This window comes from Carassius gibelio, chromosome B16, assembly GCF_023724105.1.
Source record: "Carassius gibelio isolate Cgi1373 ecotype wild population from Czech Republic chromosome B16, carGib1.2-hapl.c, whole genome shotgun sequence".
Taxonomy (NCBI): domain Eukaryota; kingdom Metazoa; phylum Chordata; class Actinopteri; order Cypriniformes; family Cyprinidae; genus Carassius; species Carassius gibelio.
This window is the reverse complement of record NC_068411.1, coordinates 22,633,100-22,656,068: the sequence shown is the minus strand read 5'-3', so window position 1 is coordinate 22,656,068 and position 22,969 is coordinate 22,633,100. Positions and strand designations below refer to the sequence as shown.

The 22,969-nt window shown below is 35.5% G+C and overlaps 1 protein-coding gene across 1 annotated transcript; it reads left to right on the top strand.

Moving 5' to 3' along the window:
- Window positions 1–2,778: 2,778 nt before the first annotated feature.
- Window positions 2,779–7,167, top strand: LOC127974436 (endothelin-2-like). The gene is made up of 5 exons (XM_052577671.1): window positions 2,779–3,235; window positions 4,060–4,210; window positions 4,558–4,671; window positions 5,725–5,904; window positions 5,986–7,167. Exons 1-5 carry the CDS (start codon window positions 3,178–3,180, stop codon window positions 6,044–6,046), a joined length of 564 nt encoding a protein of 187 aa, XP_052433631.1. The 5' UTR covers window positions 2,779–3,177; the 3' UTR covers window positions 6,047–7,167.
- Window positions 7,168–22,969: the final 15,802 nt, after the last annotated feature.

Genomic DNA, 22,969 nt, shown 5'->3' with positions numbered 1-22,969 from the left:
CTCAGGTTTTAGTTATTTTAGTAAATTAAACTAAATTAAAATTCTAAATGTATCCTTGTCAACAAACTAAAATAGAATAAGTTAATAGTATATATGTAGTTTTAGTTTTCTATTATTAATAAATCTTATTTATTGTAAATTATAAATTGTAATTGTAATGCCTTTTCAGAAACATTAAAAGATAAGTAATTTTGCAGTAATTTAAATATCATAAGTGGTGGCATTTATGCAGTGGTGGACGAAGTACACAAATCAAGTACTTGAGTAAAAGTACAGATACATATGGTAAAATATTACTCCAGTAAAAGTAAAAGTACTCCTTTTTCAATTTTACTCAAGTGAAAGTACAAAAGTACTCAATTTTTTATGTACTTAAGTAAAAAAGTACTGCAAGATAGATGTTTGCAATTTTACATAGGCTACTTAATTTAATTTTATATTAGCACATTTTTTTATAATCCTACTGCTCAAAATACCTGGGATTTTTCCAAAATAACCACTATATGGAGTCAAAATATATTTTTGTTGTTGATATGGACTACGCTGATGAGAGTAATGCTCACTGTGAAGCTTACACTGTGTTGTACCTGAGAGAAAACAGAGATGACCATCTGATTTTCACCAGTAAGAAAAAAGTATTTTAAAGTTAGTTGTTTTACAGAACATCATAGTTACAGTACAGACCAAAAGTTTGGAAAACTCATACAAAGAGTTTTCTTTATTTTCATGACTATGAAAATTGTAGAGTCACACTGAAGGCATCAAGGGCTATTTGACCAAGAAGGAGAGTGATGGGGTGCTGCACCAGATGACCTGGCCTCCACAGTCACCGGACCTGAACCCAATCGAGATGGTTTAGGGGTGAGCTGGACCACAGACAGAAGGCAGAAGAACCAACAAGTGCTACACATCTCTCGGGGAACTCCTTCAAGACTGTTGGAAGACCATTTCAGGTGACTACCTCTTGAAGCTCATCAAGAGAATGCCAAGAGTGTGCAAAGCAGTAATCAAAGCAAAAGGTGGCTACTTTGAAGAACCTAGAATATGCATATTTTCAGTTGTTTCACACTTTTTTGTTATGTATATAATTCCATATATAATTCCACATGTGTTAATTCATAATTTTGATGCCTTCAGTGTGAATCTACAATTTTCATAGTCATGAAAATAAAGAAAACTCTTTGAATGAGAAGGTGTGTCCAAACTTTTGGTCTGTACTGTATATATGACATGATAATAAGGCCTGAAGTTAGGAAGAACATTTTAAAGAAAAAAAAAATAAAAAAAAAATTCATAATGATTTTTTCCTTCTCAAATCTTGTCTGTGGTTTAAAAACACCCCTGGCCAAACGGGGTGCATCTCTTCCCACTTTGATAATTACTGTAGTTACCATGTTCTGAACATCACATCCTTTCTTTTCTAACCAGATGTAATCTATCTATCTATCTATCTATCTATCTATCTATCTATCTATATGTATATATATGTGGCTGAATAAAAATATTTGGACATTTATAAAAATTACATCAACTTAGCACCAACAAGCTTGTTAGCTAGACAGTTAGCATCAGCTAACAATATTTACTTATTTTCAGTACGATGAACATTCATGTCTGTCTACTTGTCTAGTTAATCCAAACAATTTACATATGTATAACGTTACTGTCGATAAACAATATAAAAACAGACGTCATATAGGACATTTTAATAAAACTGTTAACATTACGGCAGCGGTGAATTTGAACATGCATGAGTTATTGTATTTAATCTGTGTTGTTTTAAGGTTTTTTTGTTGTTGTTGTTTTTTTTTTTTTTACCTAAAATTGATGTGTCTGCATCGTCTGCACTCGAGCATTTCAGTGGGCTTACATAGATCTCTCTTTACAACGGATTTAGTTCCCAAACAACTGACAGTTTTGACCTAAATATGATTTTCAGTTACAATAATTAATCCAAAATTTCAACATAACTTACTTTTAGCAAAATCAGACGCACGCGCGCTCACAAGATCTCCCGGTTCTTACTTCTGTAGACTCGCACTAAACGGTTCATTTGAATCAGTGAGTGGTCGACTCCAGAACAGCTGCAATCGGATCATTCTAATTCGTAAACGAATCGTTTGGTGTGATTCGCGATCCGATTTAAAAGTTTCTTTTGAAAAGACTCAGTTCGTTCATGATGAATCAGACACCGCTTCTGAGTGTCGGAGCACGTGATATAGGGAGTAACGATATGTTTTATGAAATGTAGTGAAGTAAAAAGTACGATTTTATGCTTTGGAATGTAGTGAAGTAAAAGTAAAAGTTGCTCAAAATAAAACTACTCCAGTAAAGTACAGATACTTGAAAAATGTACTTAAGTACAGTAACGAAGTAAAGCTACTCCGTTACTGTCCACCACTGCATTTATGTGAACGATTTATGTCACAATTTAATTTTAGACAGTGCATAAAAGTATAATTTTATCAAAGTACCACAACAGCTCTTTAATAAAATCTAGAGGAAATGAACTGGTTTATGCTGGTCCTGTATGTAGCAACACAAAATAATCAAATCAATTTTGAATTACATTTTCATATCTCTGACCAATTTGTATAATCAGAAACAAATAGTGTCCAGAGGGCATAGGAAGCTTCTTTCCCCACTGTCCACCCACACTTGGACCTCACAGATGGGAGCTGTCCTCCAGAATGTTCCTTCTTTTCACTGGATGCTGTCTCTCCCTGCAAAGTGCATGCAATAGAATTCATGCAAATCTGCTGATATCCTCCTCTTTTCCTGCTGGCCCTCCACATCAACCCTCTTCTCACCCCTAAGTCCCATTAATTAATTAATTTAGATCAACATTGGTAAGTTCCAGGCAAGAAAGGTTTTTTTTTTCCTCTCTCTCTCTCTCTCTCTAGTCTTTACTCTTGATCATCATTGTTTGGGAGCTTGGGTCTCTTCCTCACAAACAATCCAATGACCGCGTGTGAGATGTTGAAGGGTGCGATGACAAGCTGGAGTTGTGCAACACCCACCCACAACAGCCATCCTAGTGGGGGTGGTGCATAGCACGAGCTATAAGTGTGGCCAAACAGGACGGTTCAACATTAGACAAGCACCTGCAGCTGAGTGAGATCCATTGGGATTGTTTAGGTGAATCTCTGCACTTCTTTCTATTGAAGCACATGCAACATGGAATCAAGAACTACTCTGATCTTCATTTTCACTTTGTGCACAACTCTTCTTGAAGGTAAAACATTTGTGTGTTATATTTCTAGTACTTATTTCATGTTATTTTTAATTTTCTGTTTTGTTGTAATGTATATGTCAATTACTGTAAATATGATATTTTCTTATCTTTTACTTTATCTACTGTTATAATTATGTTTTTTTATATATATATATATATATATATATATATATATATATATATATATATATATATATATATATATATTATTTGTTTTTATATTGTTTGTTTTTTATTATTATTTTAGAATTAGGATTTTAGGTTTACTTGATTATTATTATATTTTACATTATATTATTATAAAAATATATATATTATTTAAATACCTTTTTACCCGTTCCTTCATTCTCAAGCTTGTTGAGATAAAACATTTGTCATTTTATTTGGTTTTAAATTTAAACTCATTTCAAACTCTGCTTCATACAGTTCTGTAAGTGTTTATAATTTTAAACATCTGTCTGACAATATGTGAACACAGTCAGGGGCTCCTCTTCATTTTGTTCTAATCTGTCGTCTCAGTGTCGACAATTAAAGCCAAAATTGACAACTCAGCACAGATGTGTGTGAATAGCTGTGAATTTTATAGCTGCCCGCTATTCGTTAAGATCAAACATCTGAGACCTTGTTCGTCATTACATAAGATAGCGGGGAGAAGTGGGAGTAGATTGAGGTGATAAATCAAAATCATAAAAGTATAATAACAACATGTGGTGTATGGAGCTCATAATTTCTTTGAGACTCAGTCATATAGTCTCTGCTGGAGTTTTTTGGCCCAGAATGATTACAGAAAGTTTTATGGACCGCAATATATCTCTTGTCTGCAGGCTGGGGGTTGCCTCTAGTGCCCCAGACTGACCCGAGTGACCCGTCTGCAACCCACAGGGTCAGGAGCAAACGCTGCTCCTGCAACAACCAGCTGGATTCGGAATGCCACTATTTCTGCCATCTGGACATCATCTGGGTGAACACACCAAGGTGAGTGCATAAACTGCACTGCATAAACCATGTGTAAGTAAACCAAAGCGGAAGTTCAACCAATGCTGAAAACTCTTTAGAGGCTGAATGGAAACATGAAGGTTTCAGTAAACCAATGCACATTTGTGACTTCATTGAGAGTGTTTTTATAGCTCAGAAAGATTTACTTTTGAGTTACTGTTAATTTTATTGCTGTTTATCTGGAATACTTTTGCCATCGGGTGTAATTCTCATGCTAAGTTAAGTTAAAAAAGTACAAAGTCCCGTTGTATTTTATTCCTGTGTTTCCCTTTCTTTTGAGTTAATCAATGACTGGACCTTTTCTGGGTGTCTTCTCTCCTCCACAGTAAGACTGTGGTCTATGGATTGGGCAGTCCGTTGACTCGCCGGCGCAGGTCTACAGGCCGCTGCTTCTGTGCCAGTCCTGCAGATGAGACATGCAATGCATTCTGTCACAACAGGTGAGCCTCATCTCTCATCTAAACCTTACTGATCAAGTGTTAGCCAAGCGCAAATTTGTGTTTCATTCTTCTTTAGAAGGCTATTTTTAAATCAAGGGTGTGCACGATTAGGGTGTGTGGCGTTATCATGAAGGCGTGAGGCGATACCAGACAAACACAGTTGGAGAATCCAGACTATATGACAGGAAAATGTTTCTCATTTAGAATTACTAAGATGGAGAGAGTTTCATCTAATGAGTCAGAGTTTTAGCTAACGGCTTTCAAGCCATGACTGCTGTTTGATAGGCTTACCACAAGAAAAAAAAAATGTCATTATGACGGGCTGCTAGTCATTAAAGCAATCTTATCTATTATTCCTTTTAACCACTGTTATGTATTCATAAACGATGATGTTTTGTTGTTGTAATCTGTTGTTATGACAACCAAATAGATGATAGCTTTGATTTTGCCACAAAAACTGAACTAGTTTTCGATTAACTGCTGCGAAAAACAGCTAAAACCAAATGTTAACTGACCTTGGCTGGTTTATTGTCAACGTTTTTATCATTCAACATTTTCATCATTCAAAATTCAACTCTGCAACTGATTCCAATTATATACAGTTCATCGCTGTAAATGGTTTCTTAAGTAGCTACACTGTTGGTAATGTTGCATTTTCAAAATAAAAAACTTTTGTGCATTAAAATGTTAAAAAAGTATTTCTTAACACATAGCAATGTAGCGCAACTAAACATTATAGTTAGCTAGTCAGCTAATTGTTAGTTATTTGTAGTACAGCTATCTATTTTTTAAATGGTAGCTTAGCTGTACCCAATCTTTCATTATATGCTGTTTACAAGGACTTGATGTAACAAAAGTAGCGACTGATCATTTTTCATCTGAAATTGAAATCATAATTAGCTTCTAGCTACAAACTTGAAGTAGCTTTCCCAACATGCATTGACTTCTTAGTAGATGTATTAACCATTATAGAATTCTAATACAATCCAGTGTTTATTTTGATGCAAAGCTGTTGCTTTTATTTCAATCTAATTTTGCACATATTTCTCCAAGCTCTGACAATCCTGCCATCATGCTGGTTCACCCATCTGAACCTGTGCCTGAAAAACAGGAACAACCCAAATCAGATCAACTGACTGTCCTAAGTAACTCCAAAAATGCCAGTCCAGGAGTTCTGGTTTTAGAGAAGTCTTCTTCCTTTGGAGCTCGATCAGAGGTCATAACCTTCCTCAGGTAAGGCATGTTACACACCTTATTCTGCAAAAGTGCCCTCATTAACACCATTACTTACAACAAACCCATCTGACTTTTCAGGAACCTGGTTAGGGCTAGAGCCAGAGCCATGGGAAAGGCCAGCAAGCCTGGCTACAGATGAAGTCCTTACCTAGAGGAGAGATTGGAGTGCGAGCACATGAACAAAAAATGACCCTTGTGAAGCCAGGGGCAGTAGAACATGCATACGCTGCGATCTGGAAGCAGTGTTCCTCAAGGACAGACCTGTTGAAACAGAGCCTTTGTCACATGTTTAAAACAGATTCGGAGAGATGAAGGCCTGTGAGAGGTTAAGGAAATATTTGTGACCTGTCCACTGGGACAGCACAAAAAGAGGGTTAGGTGTTAGCATCTGTCCTGTAGTGCAAACAGGACGTCAGATAAGTGGCTATGAGCTACCTGACAGGATCGTAGCTAGTGAAAAAACACCAAGTTTGAATGGTTAGAGATAAAAGAGACCGGTAAAGTGCTAATGAAAGTTGATTGGAAAAGCGCAGATAGTTAGAAACTGCATACTTCTACAATTTACTGGCATTATTGGAGCTGTTTTGACAAAACAGAAAAAGTGAAAAAAAGACTAATTTAAAAAAAGACTAATTATGTTTTAGAATAGACAAAATATGACCTATATATGAGTAGTTAATTATTTACAAACAATGTTGCAAACTGAGTGTCATGCCAAAAAGGATTGCATCTTGGACTGCAGCAATTGGAGCACCAAACTGCAACAATTTGGATTCCTTGTAACCTAAATGCTCTCAAAGTTGGCATAATAATAGGATGTTTCTGAAAATATAGCATGAGGTTGACCAATTTGTATGGAGCGTGCCACTGTTTTTAATCTCAATTCAGCTTTACCTAGCATTATATGTATTCATAAGTGATGCAGTCAGTTGTGTTGTTGCAATCTGTTGTTATGACCTTATGACGGACAATAGATTTAATCCTGCCAAAAAAAAAAAAAGCTAGAGTACTTTCCAATTTATTGAATAGCACTGGAACATTTTAGAGCACTAAGTGTGGAGCAAGCAATAAGTATGTTACTTTATGATTATAGGCTGCTGCACTATTATATATCAGCCATATGGTTTTACAACAAAGTTTTATATCATTATGATGAAATTTATGTCTTCCATAAATGTTTTTATTTTCACATACTCTGAATACGTTATATGAAATCTATTAGATTTGTTATTAAGCAGAATCCTAATAAAAGCACCTCAAAAAAACAAGTATCATTGCTGGATTTTGTTTCCTTTTGAAGTACATCCGTCTGTCACTCATCTCTTGTCTTGTCTCTGTGACACCTGCAGGAATTGGACATTATCGGATTATGTTCAAAAATGAAGCAATCGTCCACAATTACACTTCATGTTAAAACATTGCTGGCATTATCTCTTGCATACGTAGGTTTGTATAATTGCTCTGGATCACTGCCTATTCCTTGGTTGACAAAGCACCTTGGCATGAAATCTCAAAGGGTGTGTATATGGTTGAAGATTAATTAGTTTGGACACATTGGCATGTTGTTGTGATGTGAAAGCTAGACTCTTGTAAAGCAGGTGAATTAGGCAGGAAGCTTGCAGGCGCATGGGAAAGAAACCGTGTAGACAATAGCAATGTGAGAACAACAGCAGCCTTGATGGTTTCCATCTTCCTGTCATGATAGATTATATAGGCCAACAGTGCACATAAAGTTTCCAAAATCTTTTCCTTATCCTGATTAATTTATTCTCAAATTGTATTCATCCTTTTAGTCTAAGAGTATTGTACATTTAAAATTGACTAAAATGTGCATTACTTCATTATTCTGTTACTGAATACATTGCATGTCTACTGTATGCGTATCATACCAATCCAGACATTCCTTAAGCAAATGCGTAACCTTTATTGCCTCGTGGTTTCTCGTCATGTCTGCAGCCACATGAATGGACCACAGTGATTGACTGGGAGAACTGCAATTTCAATGAACACAATACCGGGGAAAAACATACACGTAACGTCTACATTACATCATTGTACTGGTGTGAGAAGCCTTATAAAACTGCTTTTCATTTTGAAATACTGAACAACAAAAACTTCTGGGATTTTTGAAAGCAATGAACATTTCATAATTTAATAGTTGTTTCTCCTGGCCACTCTTTTCAAAATAATAAAGACTAGGACCAAATGACAATAGTTACTGTGACTTGTACGCTATATTCCAAAGTTGTTATTCAATGTAAATCCTGGAAAAAACTTGCAAACAATTCATTTGAGTGGATTTTTTCCAATAATTATCAAATATTGAGCAACACAGGTAAAATAACTTGATGGACTTTCTGCAACAAATAATTTTACATCTCTACAACAGCATTTTGATGTTTCTCCTGGCTACTTGTTTCAAAATAACCTTGACTGGAACAGTCAAGCACCAAATTACAATATATATTTTATGACTTGTACACTTTTATGTATTTCAAGTTTTCAGAAGCCAAGGTTTATGTAACAAACAGACTGGAAGTGGTTATTTGCTGCATAGTTGTTCCAAGTCGCAAACGATTCATTTGATTCAAATTTTTTCAATGAATCAGTTGAATTTTTTCACAAAACCGGTCTGAATGATTCATTCATGAACTGGACTGATTTAGTTCTTGAGCTACGACCAAATGGTGTCAAAAATCTTCCCATGCAGCACAAAATATGAGCCACTTTTATGATAGGCCTACTTTTATGATGCTTAACTGCATCTTGGGTGAGTAAATGATTAGGCCTACAGAATTTACTTTTATATATATATATATATATATATATATATATATATATATATATATATGTATGTATGTATTACTTCAAGATCAAGTTTAATTGACCAGAGATGCAATCCTATTGAAAACACAAATACTAAATTACTTTAAGTTCACAAGGTTAATGCCCCCAACAATATTAATATTTGAAACAATGGCAGCGTCCATCTCTCCCTTGAGCTCAATGTCTGTTAGTCCTGCTCGAAAAACAGGATGCCTTTACACATTCCATCCCAACTGCATTTCACATTCTGAGTGAGGAGAATGTCAGGAAAGGCACATCGGAGGTAAATCAGAGGAAGCGATATGAAGTAGACGGCTGTCGATAATGGAAAGCATAAAAAACTGTGGCACGTTTTCTCCCCTCGGTCACAGTTGTAGGCACGAACAGTAGGGGAAACAGAATTGTTGCGCCCTTAGTTGACCATTAACTCTTAGCATCTCAGAGAAGCTTCTGGTCATGACTTGGTTAACTTAGAGTTAACCTCAGATGCCAGTGTGTTCTGTATCCAAAAACTCTCTGATAAAGATAACTGACACCAAATGATAACTAATCAGGAGATGAGTGATATAAGCAATAGCTTATAGGCTATATGTGATTATAATTACTGTTAAGAGGGATCAATGGCTGTTACATACCCAGACTGTTGTCCGTGTGCCAGATTGTTGAATAAGCAGCATGTAGCTGTTCAATTAACGGGAATGCACTCAATGAACTACATGAGCAAAATAACATTAGCCCAATAAATTAATGCATTTAATAGACACTTGTATCCAAAGCAACTTCCAATGCATTTAGGCTATACATTATTTTAATTTATTTACTAGTATGTGTGTATCCTGAAAATCTGAACCCACAACCTTTTGTCTGAAGTAGGCTATCTTTGTGTAGTCTGTCCATTTATGATATTCTTTATTTTGGTTTCAGTTTTCCACTTAATTCCTGGCATTGTTGGGTTTGTCAAACAATTTGTTGTATTAAATATTAATATTGCTCCTAAATGGATGGTGTAGAATTTTAATCTTATAGGCGTGGTACCTACTCAAATGCTGGAAGGTCTGAGAAAGTATATGAAAAATAAATAAATAAATTAAAGCTGCAAGCAGCGATGAACGGGCCCTCGCACCCGGGCTCACCGGCAGCGAGTGGCTTTAGTTAATAGGTGAACGGTGAGAAATATGCGTTTAAACTCATAAATATAAGTAGAATATATCAATGTTTATTCCATATATGTGCCAATCTTCCTGTTGCCAGCAGGTGGCGCTATCATTATAATGGAATATTGCCCTTCAGATGTGTTCAGAGCAGGACTTTTATCGAACATGTGAGGTTTGGGGAGGATTGGACATTTTATGTCTGAGTTACAACAACATCCTATTTCATGGCAAAACAACAAAATTTGTCAGGCCGCCATGGACACGCCCTTTAACGAAACCTCAAGATCTTCGCAATTTAAGATCGCAAAAGGCTTTAGATTACTCTGACCAAGTTTGGTGTTGATCTGAATAAATATCTAGGAGGAGTTCGTCAAAGTACAACCCCTGAAAATGGCCAAAACAACACTAATTTTGCACAGAAAATTCTAAATAACTGACTTCCTGTTGGGATTTGGATTTCGTACCAAGAGACTTTTTCGTAGATATTGGTGTGTTACATGTGTGTACCGATTTTTGTACATGTACGTGAAACATAGCTCGAGGCGCACTCCGTTTAAAGTGTATACACACTCCGTTGAAAGTGTATAGGTGGCGCTATCAAGCCATTTTGCCACACTCGATGGAATATTGGCCTTCAGATCTGTTCAGGCCAGGACCCTTATCACACAAGTGAAGTTTGGGCAAGATCAGACATTTTATGCCTGAGTTATAACATCTTTTATTCCCATGGTGAGACATCGAACTTCATCACGGCGCTATTGGACACACCTTTTAACAAAAACTCAAGATCTTCACAACTAAACATCACACAGGTCTTTAGATTAGACTGACCACAAAAAATACATTGATGTCATAAAATTTCTAGGAGTAGTTTGTTGCAGTGTAAAATATGTAACTTCCTGTTGCCAATAGGTGGCGTTATGACTATAACTGAATATTGGCATGTAGATCTGTTCAGGTCAAGAGTCTTATCCAACATGTGAAGTTTGGGGCAGATTGGACATTGTATGTCTTGAGTTACAGCAACTTCCTTTTTCATGGCGAAACATCGAAATTTGTCAGGCCGCCATGGACCCGCCCTTTAACGAAACGTCAAGTCCTTCGCAATTTATTATCGCAAAGGGCTTTAGATTACACTGACCAAGTTTGGTGTTGATCTGAATAAATCTCTAGGAGGAGTTCGTTAAAGTACAACCCCTGAAAATGGCAAAAACAACACCAATTTTGAAGGGAAAATTCAAAATAACCGACTTCCTGTTGGGATCCGGATTTCGTACCAAGAGACTTTTTTGTAGGTATTGGAGTGTTACATGTGTGTACCAATTTTTGTACATGTACGTGAAACATAGCTCGAGGTGCACTCCGTTGAAAGTGTATAGGTGGCGCTATAGAGCCATTCTGCCACACCCGGTGGAATATTGGCCTGCAGATCTGTTCAGGTCAGGACTCTTATCAAACATGTGAAGTTTGGGGAAGATCGGACATTTTATGCCTGAGTTATAACATCTTTTATTCCCATGGCGAGACATCGAACTTCGTCGCGGCGCCATGAACAAGCCTTTTAACGAAAACTCAAGATCTTCACAAGTGAACATCGCACAGGCCTTTAGATTAGACTGACCACAAAAAGACATTGATGTCATAAAATTTCTAGGAGTAGTTCGTCGCAGCGTAAAATATGTCACTTCCTGTTGCCAATAGGTGGCGCTATGACTATAACTGAATATGGGCATGTCAATCTGTTCAAGTTCGGAGTCTCATCAAACATGTGAAGTTTGGGGCAGATTGGACATTGTATGTGTGAGTTATAGCAACTTCATTTTTCATGGCGAATCATCGAAATTCGCCAGGCCGCCACGGACACGCCCTTCAACGAAAACTCAAGATCTTCGCAATTTAACATCGCAAAGGCCTTTAGATTAGGCATACCAAATTTGGTGTTGATTTGAATAACTCTCTAGGAGGAGTTCGTTAAAATACAACACATGGAAATGACCAAAATTACACAAAATATGCTCATAATATTAAAAATAACCGACTTCCTGCTGGGTTTAGAATTTCGCTCCAAGAGTCTTTTTTGTAGGTATTGGTGTGTTACATATGTGTGCCGATTTTCGTGCATGTACGTGAAACATAGCTGGAAGGCTGTTGATTTTCTTAGTATAGGTGGCGCTGTCGAGCCATTTTGCCACACCCTCTTCTGAATCCTATATCAGACGAAAATTTTCACCAGGTTTGACGCGTGTGCAAAGTTTCATGACTTTTTGAGCATGTTAAAGCCCTCAAAAATGCGATTCATTCGGGAGAAGAAGAAGAAGAAGAAGAAGAAGAATAATAATAAATATAGCTGCAAGCAGCGATGGCGGGCTCAAGCCACCAATGCCATCACCACCCCGGTGGCATCAGGTAAACTGTGCCCAGCGGGCACATGCATTCACAATATCCCTCTGGCAGTGAGGTTTTAAAGGATAGAGGGGAGCGTAGAGGGGAGCGTGCATTTGCAGTGGCTGGGCCACGACTCTGGAATACCCTGCCTTTAGAGATCAGACTGGCCCCTTCCTTGTCTATTTTTAAATCTTTGCTAAAAACTTTTTTATTTTCCTTAGTGTACTGACTACTGTGTTATGCTACATTTTGAAATGGGTGGTTTTAAATTTTTTGTCTGGTCTATTTTTATGTATGTGTAATATTCTTGCTCTTATGTTAAAGCACTTTGGTCAGCCAGGAGGCTGTTGTAAATGCGCTATACAAATAAATTGAACTTGAACTAGAACTTGAACTTGATATGGCAGTTAAAGGGTTAATCCGAATCATCTAGACTTTAAAATCACATTCACAGAACAATATATATATATATATATATAACTTTAGTAACACTTTACAATAAGATTTCATTTATAAACATTATGTTAACATGAACAATATTTATATAGCATTCATTCATGTCAGTTAATATTCCAAACTTAAACATTAAAACATTGTTTTATTGTGATTTTTTTCCAAGCACATTTTACCAATTCCAAACCATATCAATCTTAATAACTACCATTATTTTTTATTTAATCATTTATGAGTGCTATACAATAGTCCAGGAAAGCTGGAAGAGAAAAACAGGTCAAGAAGAACTGACAAAAGAATTGCAAAAGAATTAGGAATTAATGTGAATATTAATTTTTAGTCAATTCTGCAAGACAGACTTTCAGGAAAGGAGGTGGAATAAAAATGAGCTCCTAAATCTTAATCCCAGATTCTGGAAGATATATTCCTCAAACCATCGGACAAGAGAAGGTGGTGCTGGTCCTTCACGAGTCACTCTAATCTGTTCATTAAGCCTATATATAAAGTCTTAATATATAGTATTTCACAATACTTCATGGTATTCTAATTAAATAATTTTTTGGAATCTTAGATCTCTCAGACACATTGTAATTCTGAGACTCCAGGAAAGTGTCAGTTCTGTAAAATGTTGGCGCTGGAGACTAAATGCTCACTGATAGTTTCACACCTAATTCACTTAACACACACACACACACACACACACACACACACACTACCCACAGTGACAGTGGGACTGAGTGACATCAGATGTATGATAGTTTTTTAATTTTCTATCATCCATATAGTGTTGTATAGTCATGAAACTATGCATATTTCCTCAGAATGACTTGTCTTCTATGTGTACATTTTTTTGAAGTGTTTAGAAGCTGCACTTTTTTTTACTGGTTCCTTTTTTACTATTATTTCAAAAAATCACCACGACAAAACCATTCAAGCTATCCAAAATTCATTCACACCTGTTCTGTAAGATTAATTCTTTAAACAGTGGTAAAAGAGGATGTGGTGCTGAACCTTCAAGAGTCACTTAAAACGTATCTGTCCATAAAGCCTATTAAGAATTATTCTTAATATACAGTTCACAATACTTCAGCTTGTTATTCTAATTAAGTGAGGGTCATTTTATCAGTAAAATTCCTAAAATACATATTATTTTATTTGAAAGATTTCTATAAATTATTTAAATCATACTCGTTTCTCCAATAATTATTTAAAAGTAATCCTATAGCTCCCTCTGGTGGCCATTATAGGTACTAAGAATTGCAAGCTTGATTTATAAGTTATGATAGTTTTAATTTTATGCTGGCTCTTGAAAATGATAAAGCTATGAAACTTACTGTGCTTCCTTCAAATGAGGACTTCTACTTATATAAAAAATTATGAAGAGTTAGAATGAAAAATGTTAAAGATATAGTAAAATAACTATAGTATTTTTTATTTTACTTTAATAAATCTCTATGGCAACACCATTTAAGCTATCCTAAACCCATTCACAATTTAACATCTCAGTATATTGGCATCATGTTGAAAAAGGAGTATGGAGTAGTATGAGGAGGAGTATGAATTCATTTACAGGCTGATTTTATCATAAATCCACAATAAAATTTCTGAGTTCTGTATCAATCTGTGTTGTTGTTTGTTTATTTTTATCTTTTATTTTTCATAGGAAGATAACTGACCCTTTACTCTCCTTTTTAATAAATGTGCTTATAAACCAAGGACAAGCTATTTATAGCTGTATTTATAAACTGCTTACTACTGACTATTAATATTGGGACAAGGCTTTATAAAGCATGAACTGACTATTTACTAATGAGTGCAGTTATTATAAAGTGTTATCAATGAATTTGCTAATGTTAACAAATTAGACATTATTTTACAGTGTTATCAAATCCTTAAATGACTCATAAGCATTTGTGAAAGTTCTGCTTGCATTACAGCTTAGTATTGATCTGTGAGCTGAACAGATTTACTGTTACATCTATGAGATTATGTAAATTCAAATAGATATAATGTCACAGGATGTCATAGGTCAGTATCAAATGAGTTTGAAATTATTATTTGCAGCACAAATAAGTTTTTTTTAGGATTTTTAAAAATCCCTAAAACTGACAGAAAAAGGTTAAGGCCTAAGCTATTTCTATGTGAGTGGCTAAATTTATTTTTGTTTTTATAATTGTAATACACAAACTATGAAATTATACAAAATGTATAAAAAGGTAAATAAATAAATACGCACACATTAAAAAAGCAGCCAAGTCGAATGAGTTTCCTTTTTTATATAGATTAAAATTGAAGACAGAAGCAAGTGGTAAATGTGGTCACTTTAATATTCAAATCCAGTAGATCCAGTTTATGTTCACGTGGCTGTTTTCGTTTATATTCGCCAAGATATTATGTATTTTGAAATAATCTTGTCCGTGATGTGTTCGTTCGTACGACGAAAGACAGAAACCTGCAGCTCGAGAGATATGTTATTCTGCCAGTCGCGCTTTCAAATAGTCTTGCACACTTAAACAGGTCACAAACACCTGCATTTAGCTCTTGTAGTGTTACAATGGGTTTATTGTGTGCATTTGTGGTAATATTTTATTTAAAAAAGCTCTTAAACAAGAATAAATTCGTTTGTTTTGAGCTCGACACTGTACGCGCTGATCGGAGGCGTGATTTCATATAGGCAGCCTCAAATATTTCATTTTCACACAAACAGTTCAAAAACATCTTAATTTAGCTCTTGGTGTGTTCTAATTGGTGAATTGTGTGATATCGCTGCAATACTTTATTTTTAATAGCTATAAAACAAGAATAAACTCGTTTTTTCTGAGCTCATCATTCCACACGCTCCTGCTCAGAGCGGTGATTCATCTCTCGTGTTTCTCACGTATCACTGACCACACATCAATTATTAATGAGCCCTGACCTGATAATAATCATATATGTTGGTTTAGCTTGTCACTGTGAATTAAATACAAGTATTTATTTGTATTTTAACCGATTTAAAAGTGAAACCAAAAGACAGTCTCCTCCCTCTTTAACTCCGGTAACTGCACCTGTAGGGGCGCATTTTCTCTCAGACAATGGAAGTCTAAGCACACACACTCAAACAGAGGGACAGAGTGAGAGGAGATGTCTGACAGTTTTTTAATTTTCTGTTATCCATACAGTGTTGTAAAGTCATGAAACTATGCATATTCACTCAGAATAACTTTTTTTCTGTATGAAAAAAGGTTTTGAAGTGTTTGGAATTTAAAAATGCAGGAAAATTAATAATTCCATCTTTACTGTCATTTAAAAAAATCACCACGACAAAACCATCCAAGCTATCCAAAACCCATTCACAATTTAAGTTCCTCAATGTTTTTTCAACATGTAGACAAAGTTTGGTGTGTATAGTGTTACTCTCCTCTGAGCAGTATGCATTAATTCACAGCTAAATGTAAAAAACAATCCACATTCAAATCAAAATAGCCGACTTCCTGTTGGTCGTAGCTGATGACTGTGAATTAGAAAGTTGTCCGTCTTGATAAGAACAATTTTTGTACTGAGTTTGGTGTCTGTAGCTAAAACTAACCCCCCCACTTTTGACAAAAGGTGGCGCTATAGAGTGCCTCTTCCACGCCCTCTTATGAACTTTTGCCAGTGTCTAGCTGTCACTAATACTGATATGTGTTCTGAGTTTGATGAAATTCTAAGCATGTTATTTGCCTCAAAATCACCTGAGAAGTATTCCAGTTTGACATGTTGCCACGGCAACAATATTTTTAGATATCCAATTTCCCCCAGCAGATTCATATCGGCTGTGTTTTAACATTATTCTGATGAAGTTTGAAGCAAATCGAATAAAAATAGGATGCTGAATTTAAAGCATTTTGAAAATGACACACTTCCTGCTGCCAGTTGGTGGCGCTATAACTTTGACTCCTAATAATCACATATATGCGATCGACATCATACAATGAATAATCTGATGAAGTTTGATTGAAATCAGGAAATGTATGTGGATGGTATTAGACACTTCCTGTTTCTCAATTCTCGCCATAATTTCAACGCCTCGCCACGAGCAAACCGTTCGAGATATCAAAAATCCCCTGGCAATTTTTCATCCCCAATGTCTTGAGATCATGTTGACCGAGTTTGGTGGTAAACGAGTAAAAAACCTATGACAAGTATATCAAATTCCAGAGCATGCGCTTTTTACATAACTCTAAATAGCTGACTTCCTGTTGGGCGGAGCCCAATGACATGCAATACGAAAGTTGTTCGGCACGATGAGATCTATATGTGTACTGAGTTTCATATGAATATGTGCAAGTATGTGTGAGCTATACATCAACATTTATGACTGTGTTCCAGGGGGCGCCGTAGAGCCCCTGTGCCACGCCCGGGTCCCAACCTCTGCAGGCTCCTAAAGGGCACAGATTCCAAAGTGTGTGCAAATTTTCAAGAGTTTTTGAGTATGTTAGGGACCCCAAAAGCCCCCACAACTTTGACCAAAAATATGAATAATAAACCCTAAATAGCCAACTTCCTGTTGGGCGGAGCCTATGACATGCAGTACGAAAGTTGTTTGGTTTAATGAGATCTACATGTGTACCGAGTTTCATGTGTCTACGTGCAAGTATGTATGATATATGGCCCTCAGTATTCCAGGGGGCGCTGTAGAGCCCCTGTGCCACGCCCGTGTATCAGTCTCTGCCCGACCCTAATGGCCGCAGGTTCCAATCTGTGTGCCAATTTTCAAGAGTTTTCGAGCATGTTAAGGACCCCAAAAGCCCCCTTAACGTTAGAAAAAAATAATAATAATAATAATAATAATAAAAAATAATCCTAAGGAAAACAATAGGGCTCTCGCCCTCCAGGCTTGAGCCCTAATAAAAAACAAAGCAGATACAAGAGGGTCCTCGCACCTCGGTGCTCGGGCCCTAATAATAAATATAAAGACAGAAAGAAAGAAGAAAAAAATAATAAGTATATAGAAATGTGTTAATATTAGGTTTTTAATTTTGTACTTCTGTTGAAGTGATTGAATTCTTTATTTTTGTTCTTCTGTTGGACAGTTTTAATTGTTTAAATACTTCTCTTGGACTGTTTAATAATTCTAGCTAGAGGTTTAGCTAGGAAGCTTTTCTTAAAAAAAAAAGGTAGCCTACTGACCTTTTGGGGCAAAACAATCAGAATGTAATGCAAAATAATTTAATCACTGGAATTCTGAATGTTAGAGTAATTCTAAATATAGTTTCATGCTAGTTAATTCTCATTTTGCCAGTCAGTTTGGCAGATAAAATGGTTAATTTTAGACTTTACATCGGTCTTGTCCCTATGGCACATTGCGTGAGCTGTGTCTAAGACATATACTTAATCAGATCTTCGTTTGACAGTCCCTCTTGGGAAGCAGTTATCTTTCCAAAGCATTTGGGACATTTTCCAGTTTTAATATTCTGTGGGACTGGCCCTAGTCAACCCCTTTCACTTTTCTCTCTCACTTGTAATTGTGTCTACAACAGGAAGTAGCTGTTTCCTTCACGACCCAAACAAACAAACAAACAGTTCTTCCTAATCACAGTTCCCTTGCCGATAAGTACCTTTCCATTAATATGTGTTGTCTGGTTGATGAAATATCTGTCTTTTTTATTAGCCCTGTGCTTGAGGGTTTTATGTAAATGAAATATTTAACTGAGTACCAATAAATCATTATTGCAGCACTAAGCAAAGAAGGCCAATTTATGAGCAGCTGTCTTGAAAGAATAAAATACAGATTCTGTCATCATTTACTAACCCTTATGTTGTTTCAAAACCCTATAACATACTTTCTTCTGTGGAAACCAAAATAGATAATTTAAATTATGATCATGCTGCCCTGGCCTCTACCATACAGTTGTAGCTTAGAGGCCATTTCTTTACATTTATTTTTTGTGATGTTTTCTAAAACATTTGTATTAATGTTTTAAATATTTGTAACTAATATTTGTCAATTTAAAAATGGATTTCCTAGACAGCTTTAAATGTCGCTATATGACCAGTCCATAGACTAGCCCATTTTATTGTAGGCTCGTGCTCCAGTAAAACAAACAAACAAAAAAAAAATCACTAAAGATGCATGAAATAGTCCAACATAAAAATGCCTTCATGTGTATTTCTTTTTAATGTTCCACCTTAGTTCAGTAAATTTTATAGCACACAATCAACTAAGCAATCATTTGAAATAGCAATAGGTAATTGTACCGGTGCTAATTTAGATTTATTTTATAATTTTTTTGACAACCTGAATCGGTCCCTAGGGAAATTAGACACGGTTTAGGTTTCCCGTGATATATGAGACAGCTCCGACAGTTCAGATCAGTAATGTCTTTAATAAATTACTCAGATTATAAACCAGCGCCCCCTAGCGTGTAATATCAATAATTATGCTTCATGTATAGCTTGGGTGCCCAAGACCCATTTATTTCGCTTCCATGGCCTGTGTTTAAAATCAGATTTTCTCTTATTGGCAGAAATCATTTAAATACCATTTATTTCAATCAGTCATTCAGTATCCAGTGACAGAAGCGTCAAAGAACGGAAGATGTGGCAGATCTCTAAATAAAAAATGTAAGAATTAAATAATTTATTTCCTCATGTATTTAAATGTCATCTGTGTGGTGTTTTTGTGGTCTTCAGAGCATGTACCAGGGGTATGGAGTACGGGAAGTAGTAGGTACAAGAGGGATACTGCATCTGGAATAGATTTGAGATATTTCATAGTAAGTTTTGGGGTCAAATAATGTTTTAAGCCTGAAATTGACCTAGAGAACACATTATTCATAGACCTTGGACATCTGTATGTGGGGAGGAATACTTGTGTGCTGTGTACTTGCTGTGGCTTTGTTTGGAACTATTTTTGTTGTGCAAAATAGGCAATATTGGCAGTATTGTGTCTAAAATGTAACACATTACATTCTAGGAAAAAACATACAAAGCTGTCCCTTGGTGGTCCCTTTTCAAAAGTTGCATGTACATTTTAGTTACTATGTGCCTTTAAATACTCTTTTGGTAAAAAGGTGTACCACTTCAGTGACAGCTTTAACGAACTGCTGTGTAAAATCATAAAAATTTAATTACACCAAATTATGTTTTTTTTTTTTTTCAGCATCATATGACCCCTTTAAACTACAGTTGAGTTAAGTTAAATTACCCATAGCCTCTGGGTTTGTCCCCAGCACTGGGTTTAATTTAACCCAGCATAGGCATCGGTTTTAGACATGTAGGCTTCATAATGTCAAGTAATCGTCCTTCATCAGTGATGTTATGGTGCCTTTCTTATTACACTACAGTAACCGTGTGGTATAGACCTCCAAAAGATGTCCACTAAGCACAGGTTCCAGCACATTATTTACATTATTATGTTAAAATATTCTCAACACAGTAAGTGCAGCCCTCTTGGTAAAACAGTTCTGCCAAGAAAATGGAATGATCATGTGCATGGAGCATGATAACATTTGTTTAACAATAAATGCTACATTATCAAAGAGCTTTTTGTCTCCACGGCCCGTTTTCATAGATCCGAGCAAAGGGCACACACTTTTATCAGAGCAGTACCAGTACCCTGGATGACTTTACAGTACCAATATAAGAGATTATCAAATAGAAATGCAGCTTCTAAAAGACATTAGCTAATGGAAAACATGTGATCATTTCCACGGTTGATTATTACTGGATAAAATCATGTTAACATTGACCCCATTGTTCTGATCTTCATTTCGGAAGCTGAATGGAACCCTTCCTGTGTTGGTGGTTCACTCATGGATGTCGTACTCACCTAGAATTTTCTTCTTGGATAGTTACGTTTGTATTCTATTTCTTCAGTATGATGTCTTTGACTTTCTGAAATATAACTTCAGCCTTCTCTGGAGCAGAAGCAGCATATTTGTGCACAATGTGTAGTGCTTTTAAAAAAGTTTCTACATTAACAGAATATCTGCCATGGTTTACTTTTAAACTTTTTCAACAATATGCATGACACTGTGTTTTTCCTTATCGTTTAAAACTATTGCTATTGCCTCAGTCGTACAAGACGTTGTCAGCTGTTAGAGGATGAACTTTGATTTGTTATGTTGAGTAACTAAATTATAAAATTATCATGCATGACTTTACAAAAAAGATTAAACCTTCATTTGTCTTGGTTACCAAATGAAGTTATGCAAAATATGTCCATTTTATGTAAAACATTCCTCACCTTATTACTGATGTGGCTCTAGATAAGCAATTGTGAGTGTTATATAAAAAATGCTTATAATATAGATTTATTTAAAGAAAAAATCAAAACAGTCTTCCAGAATTATTTCAAAAAAATATTTATTTTAAATTTTCCATCAGGAAATTAAATATCCTACTTGTAAAAAAAATTATCAGGAAAGCTCCCTTACAACATAAGCGATAGCACAGTGGTTTCCCCTCATTTATTAATTAATCGCACATCAAATGTGGAGAAATTACTCTGAAAAGATAATTTAAAGTCATTGTTATGCAAAGCATCAAACAGAGATTACAAAAAGTAGGTTCAGCAAGAAATATTTTGTTTTGATAGAATTTATTACATATACTCTTTTGGACCATGTAGTAAATGCTGACAGAATTGTCATTTTTGGTTTGGTGAACTATAACTTTAATGATTATTTTCTTAATTTGATTATTACTATGAAAATATTAAATTATTTATTAAATGAAATGATACTCTGAATAATAAACTAAAACTGCCAGTAGGTGGTGGTAAATGTCTTAATGATTAAGTCATCTAGTTATTTATTCATTCGTTCAAATGGCTGATTCATTTAGGAGTGAAGTAAATGGTTCTTTATGAATGGTTAATTGAATCATTAGGCTTGTTCGACTTGATGCGGGTAATCAACATCACACCGATCAGTGTGTGACATCAAAGTACCGCACGAGCTTTTGATAGCATACTTGTGCTTTTGAATTGTACTTTGATATCATGGAACGATCGTCTGTGCAGCGCCACTTCAAACACAGTGCATTAGCCATGGCATTAGCCAATGGTTCAAAGCGCCAAATTCGTTCAGAACGTGGATTAAGAAATGAAATGCCTCTGTGGGTTGGACGATGAACACTTCTGATTTATCTTTATATGTTGGTTGGCAAAATTGAGCAAAACAGACAACATTGTGTCTAAAATAACACAATATTAAGTTCTTAATGAACTGTTGTATAAGATGAGGATCACATTTGCAGCCTACAGTGTGATATTTCTTAACTATGTGATGTAAAAATGAGACAAAATTTCAATTTTGCTCCATTTCATGAATTTCAGGGATATTTTCTAGGCTCCATCAAGCAGTAAATTGTTGCTCTGTTTCATATTAGTCATCGATCACTGTATGAAATGGCAGAGGATACACATATGTGGGGCGGGGCAAGTGTATTAAATGCGTTAATAATTTTATTTTTTTCCATAATTAATTAATCTAATTAAAGCATTAAATTACCAGCCCTATTTAGCTACAACCGATTCTAACGTTCCACAATTGTTCTTTTATCGTAGGCCTACTTTATCTAAAAATAGTATGACTGTCATAAACTCATCATCTTTTTACTTTACTTTTCTAATTTACATTTGCACAAGACGGGTGTTCAAAAGCAGAGAAGAAAAAATAAATGCAAAAGAAAAAAAAAAAGACTCCATTAGCACTTCTCTACAGTTCCACTGGGTGACAGTATTCTGTTACTATCAATTCCCAACAGGAATTACTTTTAAATGACAACACTTACATGACAAACCTATGATTTTTTAATTTTGGTGTAGTTAAATGTTAGTTCCATGCTGTGTTAAATAAAACCTTTGGATGTCAGCAGATATTCAATCCTAATTAGTTGTGACTTTTAAAATCTGAAAAGCACAGACATTACTACCAGTATTGAACCTTTGCATTTTAAAAGTGGTTTTCAACTACATTTGTTGTTATTGTTTTACAACTACAATGACACTTAGAACAATTTGTAAAAGTAAGCGCAAGTTCCCAAAAATTGCATTTCTGGGTATACAGTAGAGTCTACATGTAAGATAAATTCTAGTTAATACATGAAGACATTGCATGAAGCACTTATGGAGTCATGTGGTTTCAGCCTCTCTTTGACCCATCTGACCACTTTAACTATTAAGGTTATCTCACTATACAATTTCCACTGACTCACCACCCTATACATTACAGGTTGAAAGTTCACAAGTCCTGTCACTGGTGTGACATTGCAGATTT

Excerpts from the sequence above, each read along its gene's own strand:
- LOC127974436 (XM_052577671.1), top strand. The coding sequence starts at position 3,178 with ATGGAATCAAGAACTACTCTGATCTTCATTTTCACTTTGTGCACAACT. Across the intron at positions 4,211-4,557 it reads ATCTGGGTGAACACACCAAG|TAAGACTGTGGTCTATGGAT; the intron begins GTGAGTGCATAA and ends TCTCCTCCACAG. Across the intron at positions 5,905-5,985 it reads GAGGTCATAACCTTCCTCAG|GAACCTGGTTAGGGCTAGAG; the intron begins GTAAGGCATGTT and ends CTGACTTTTCAG.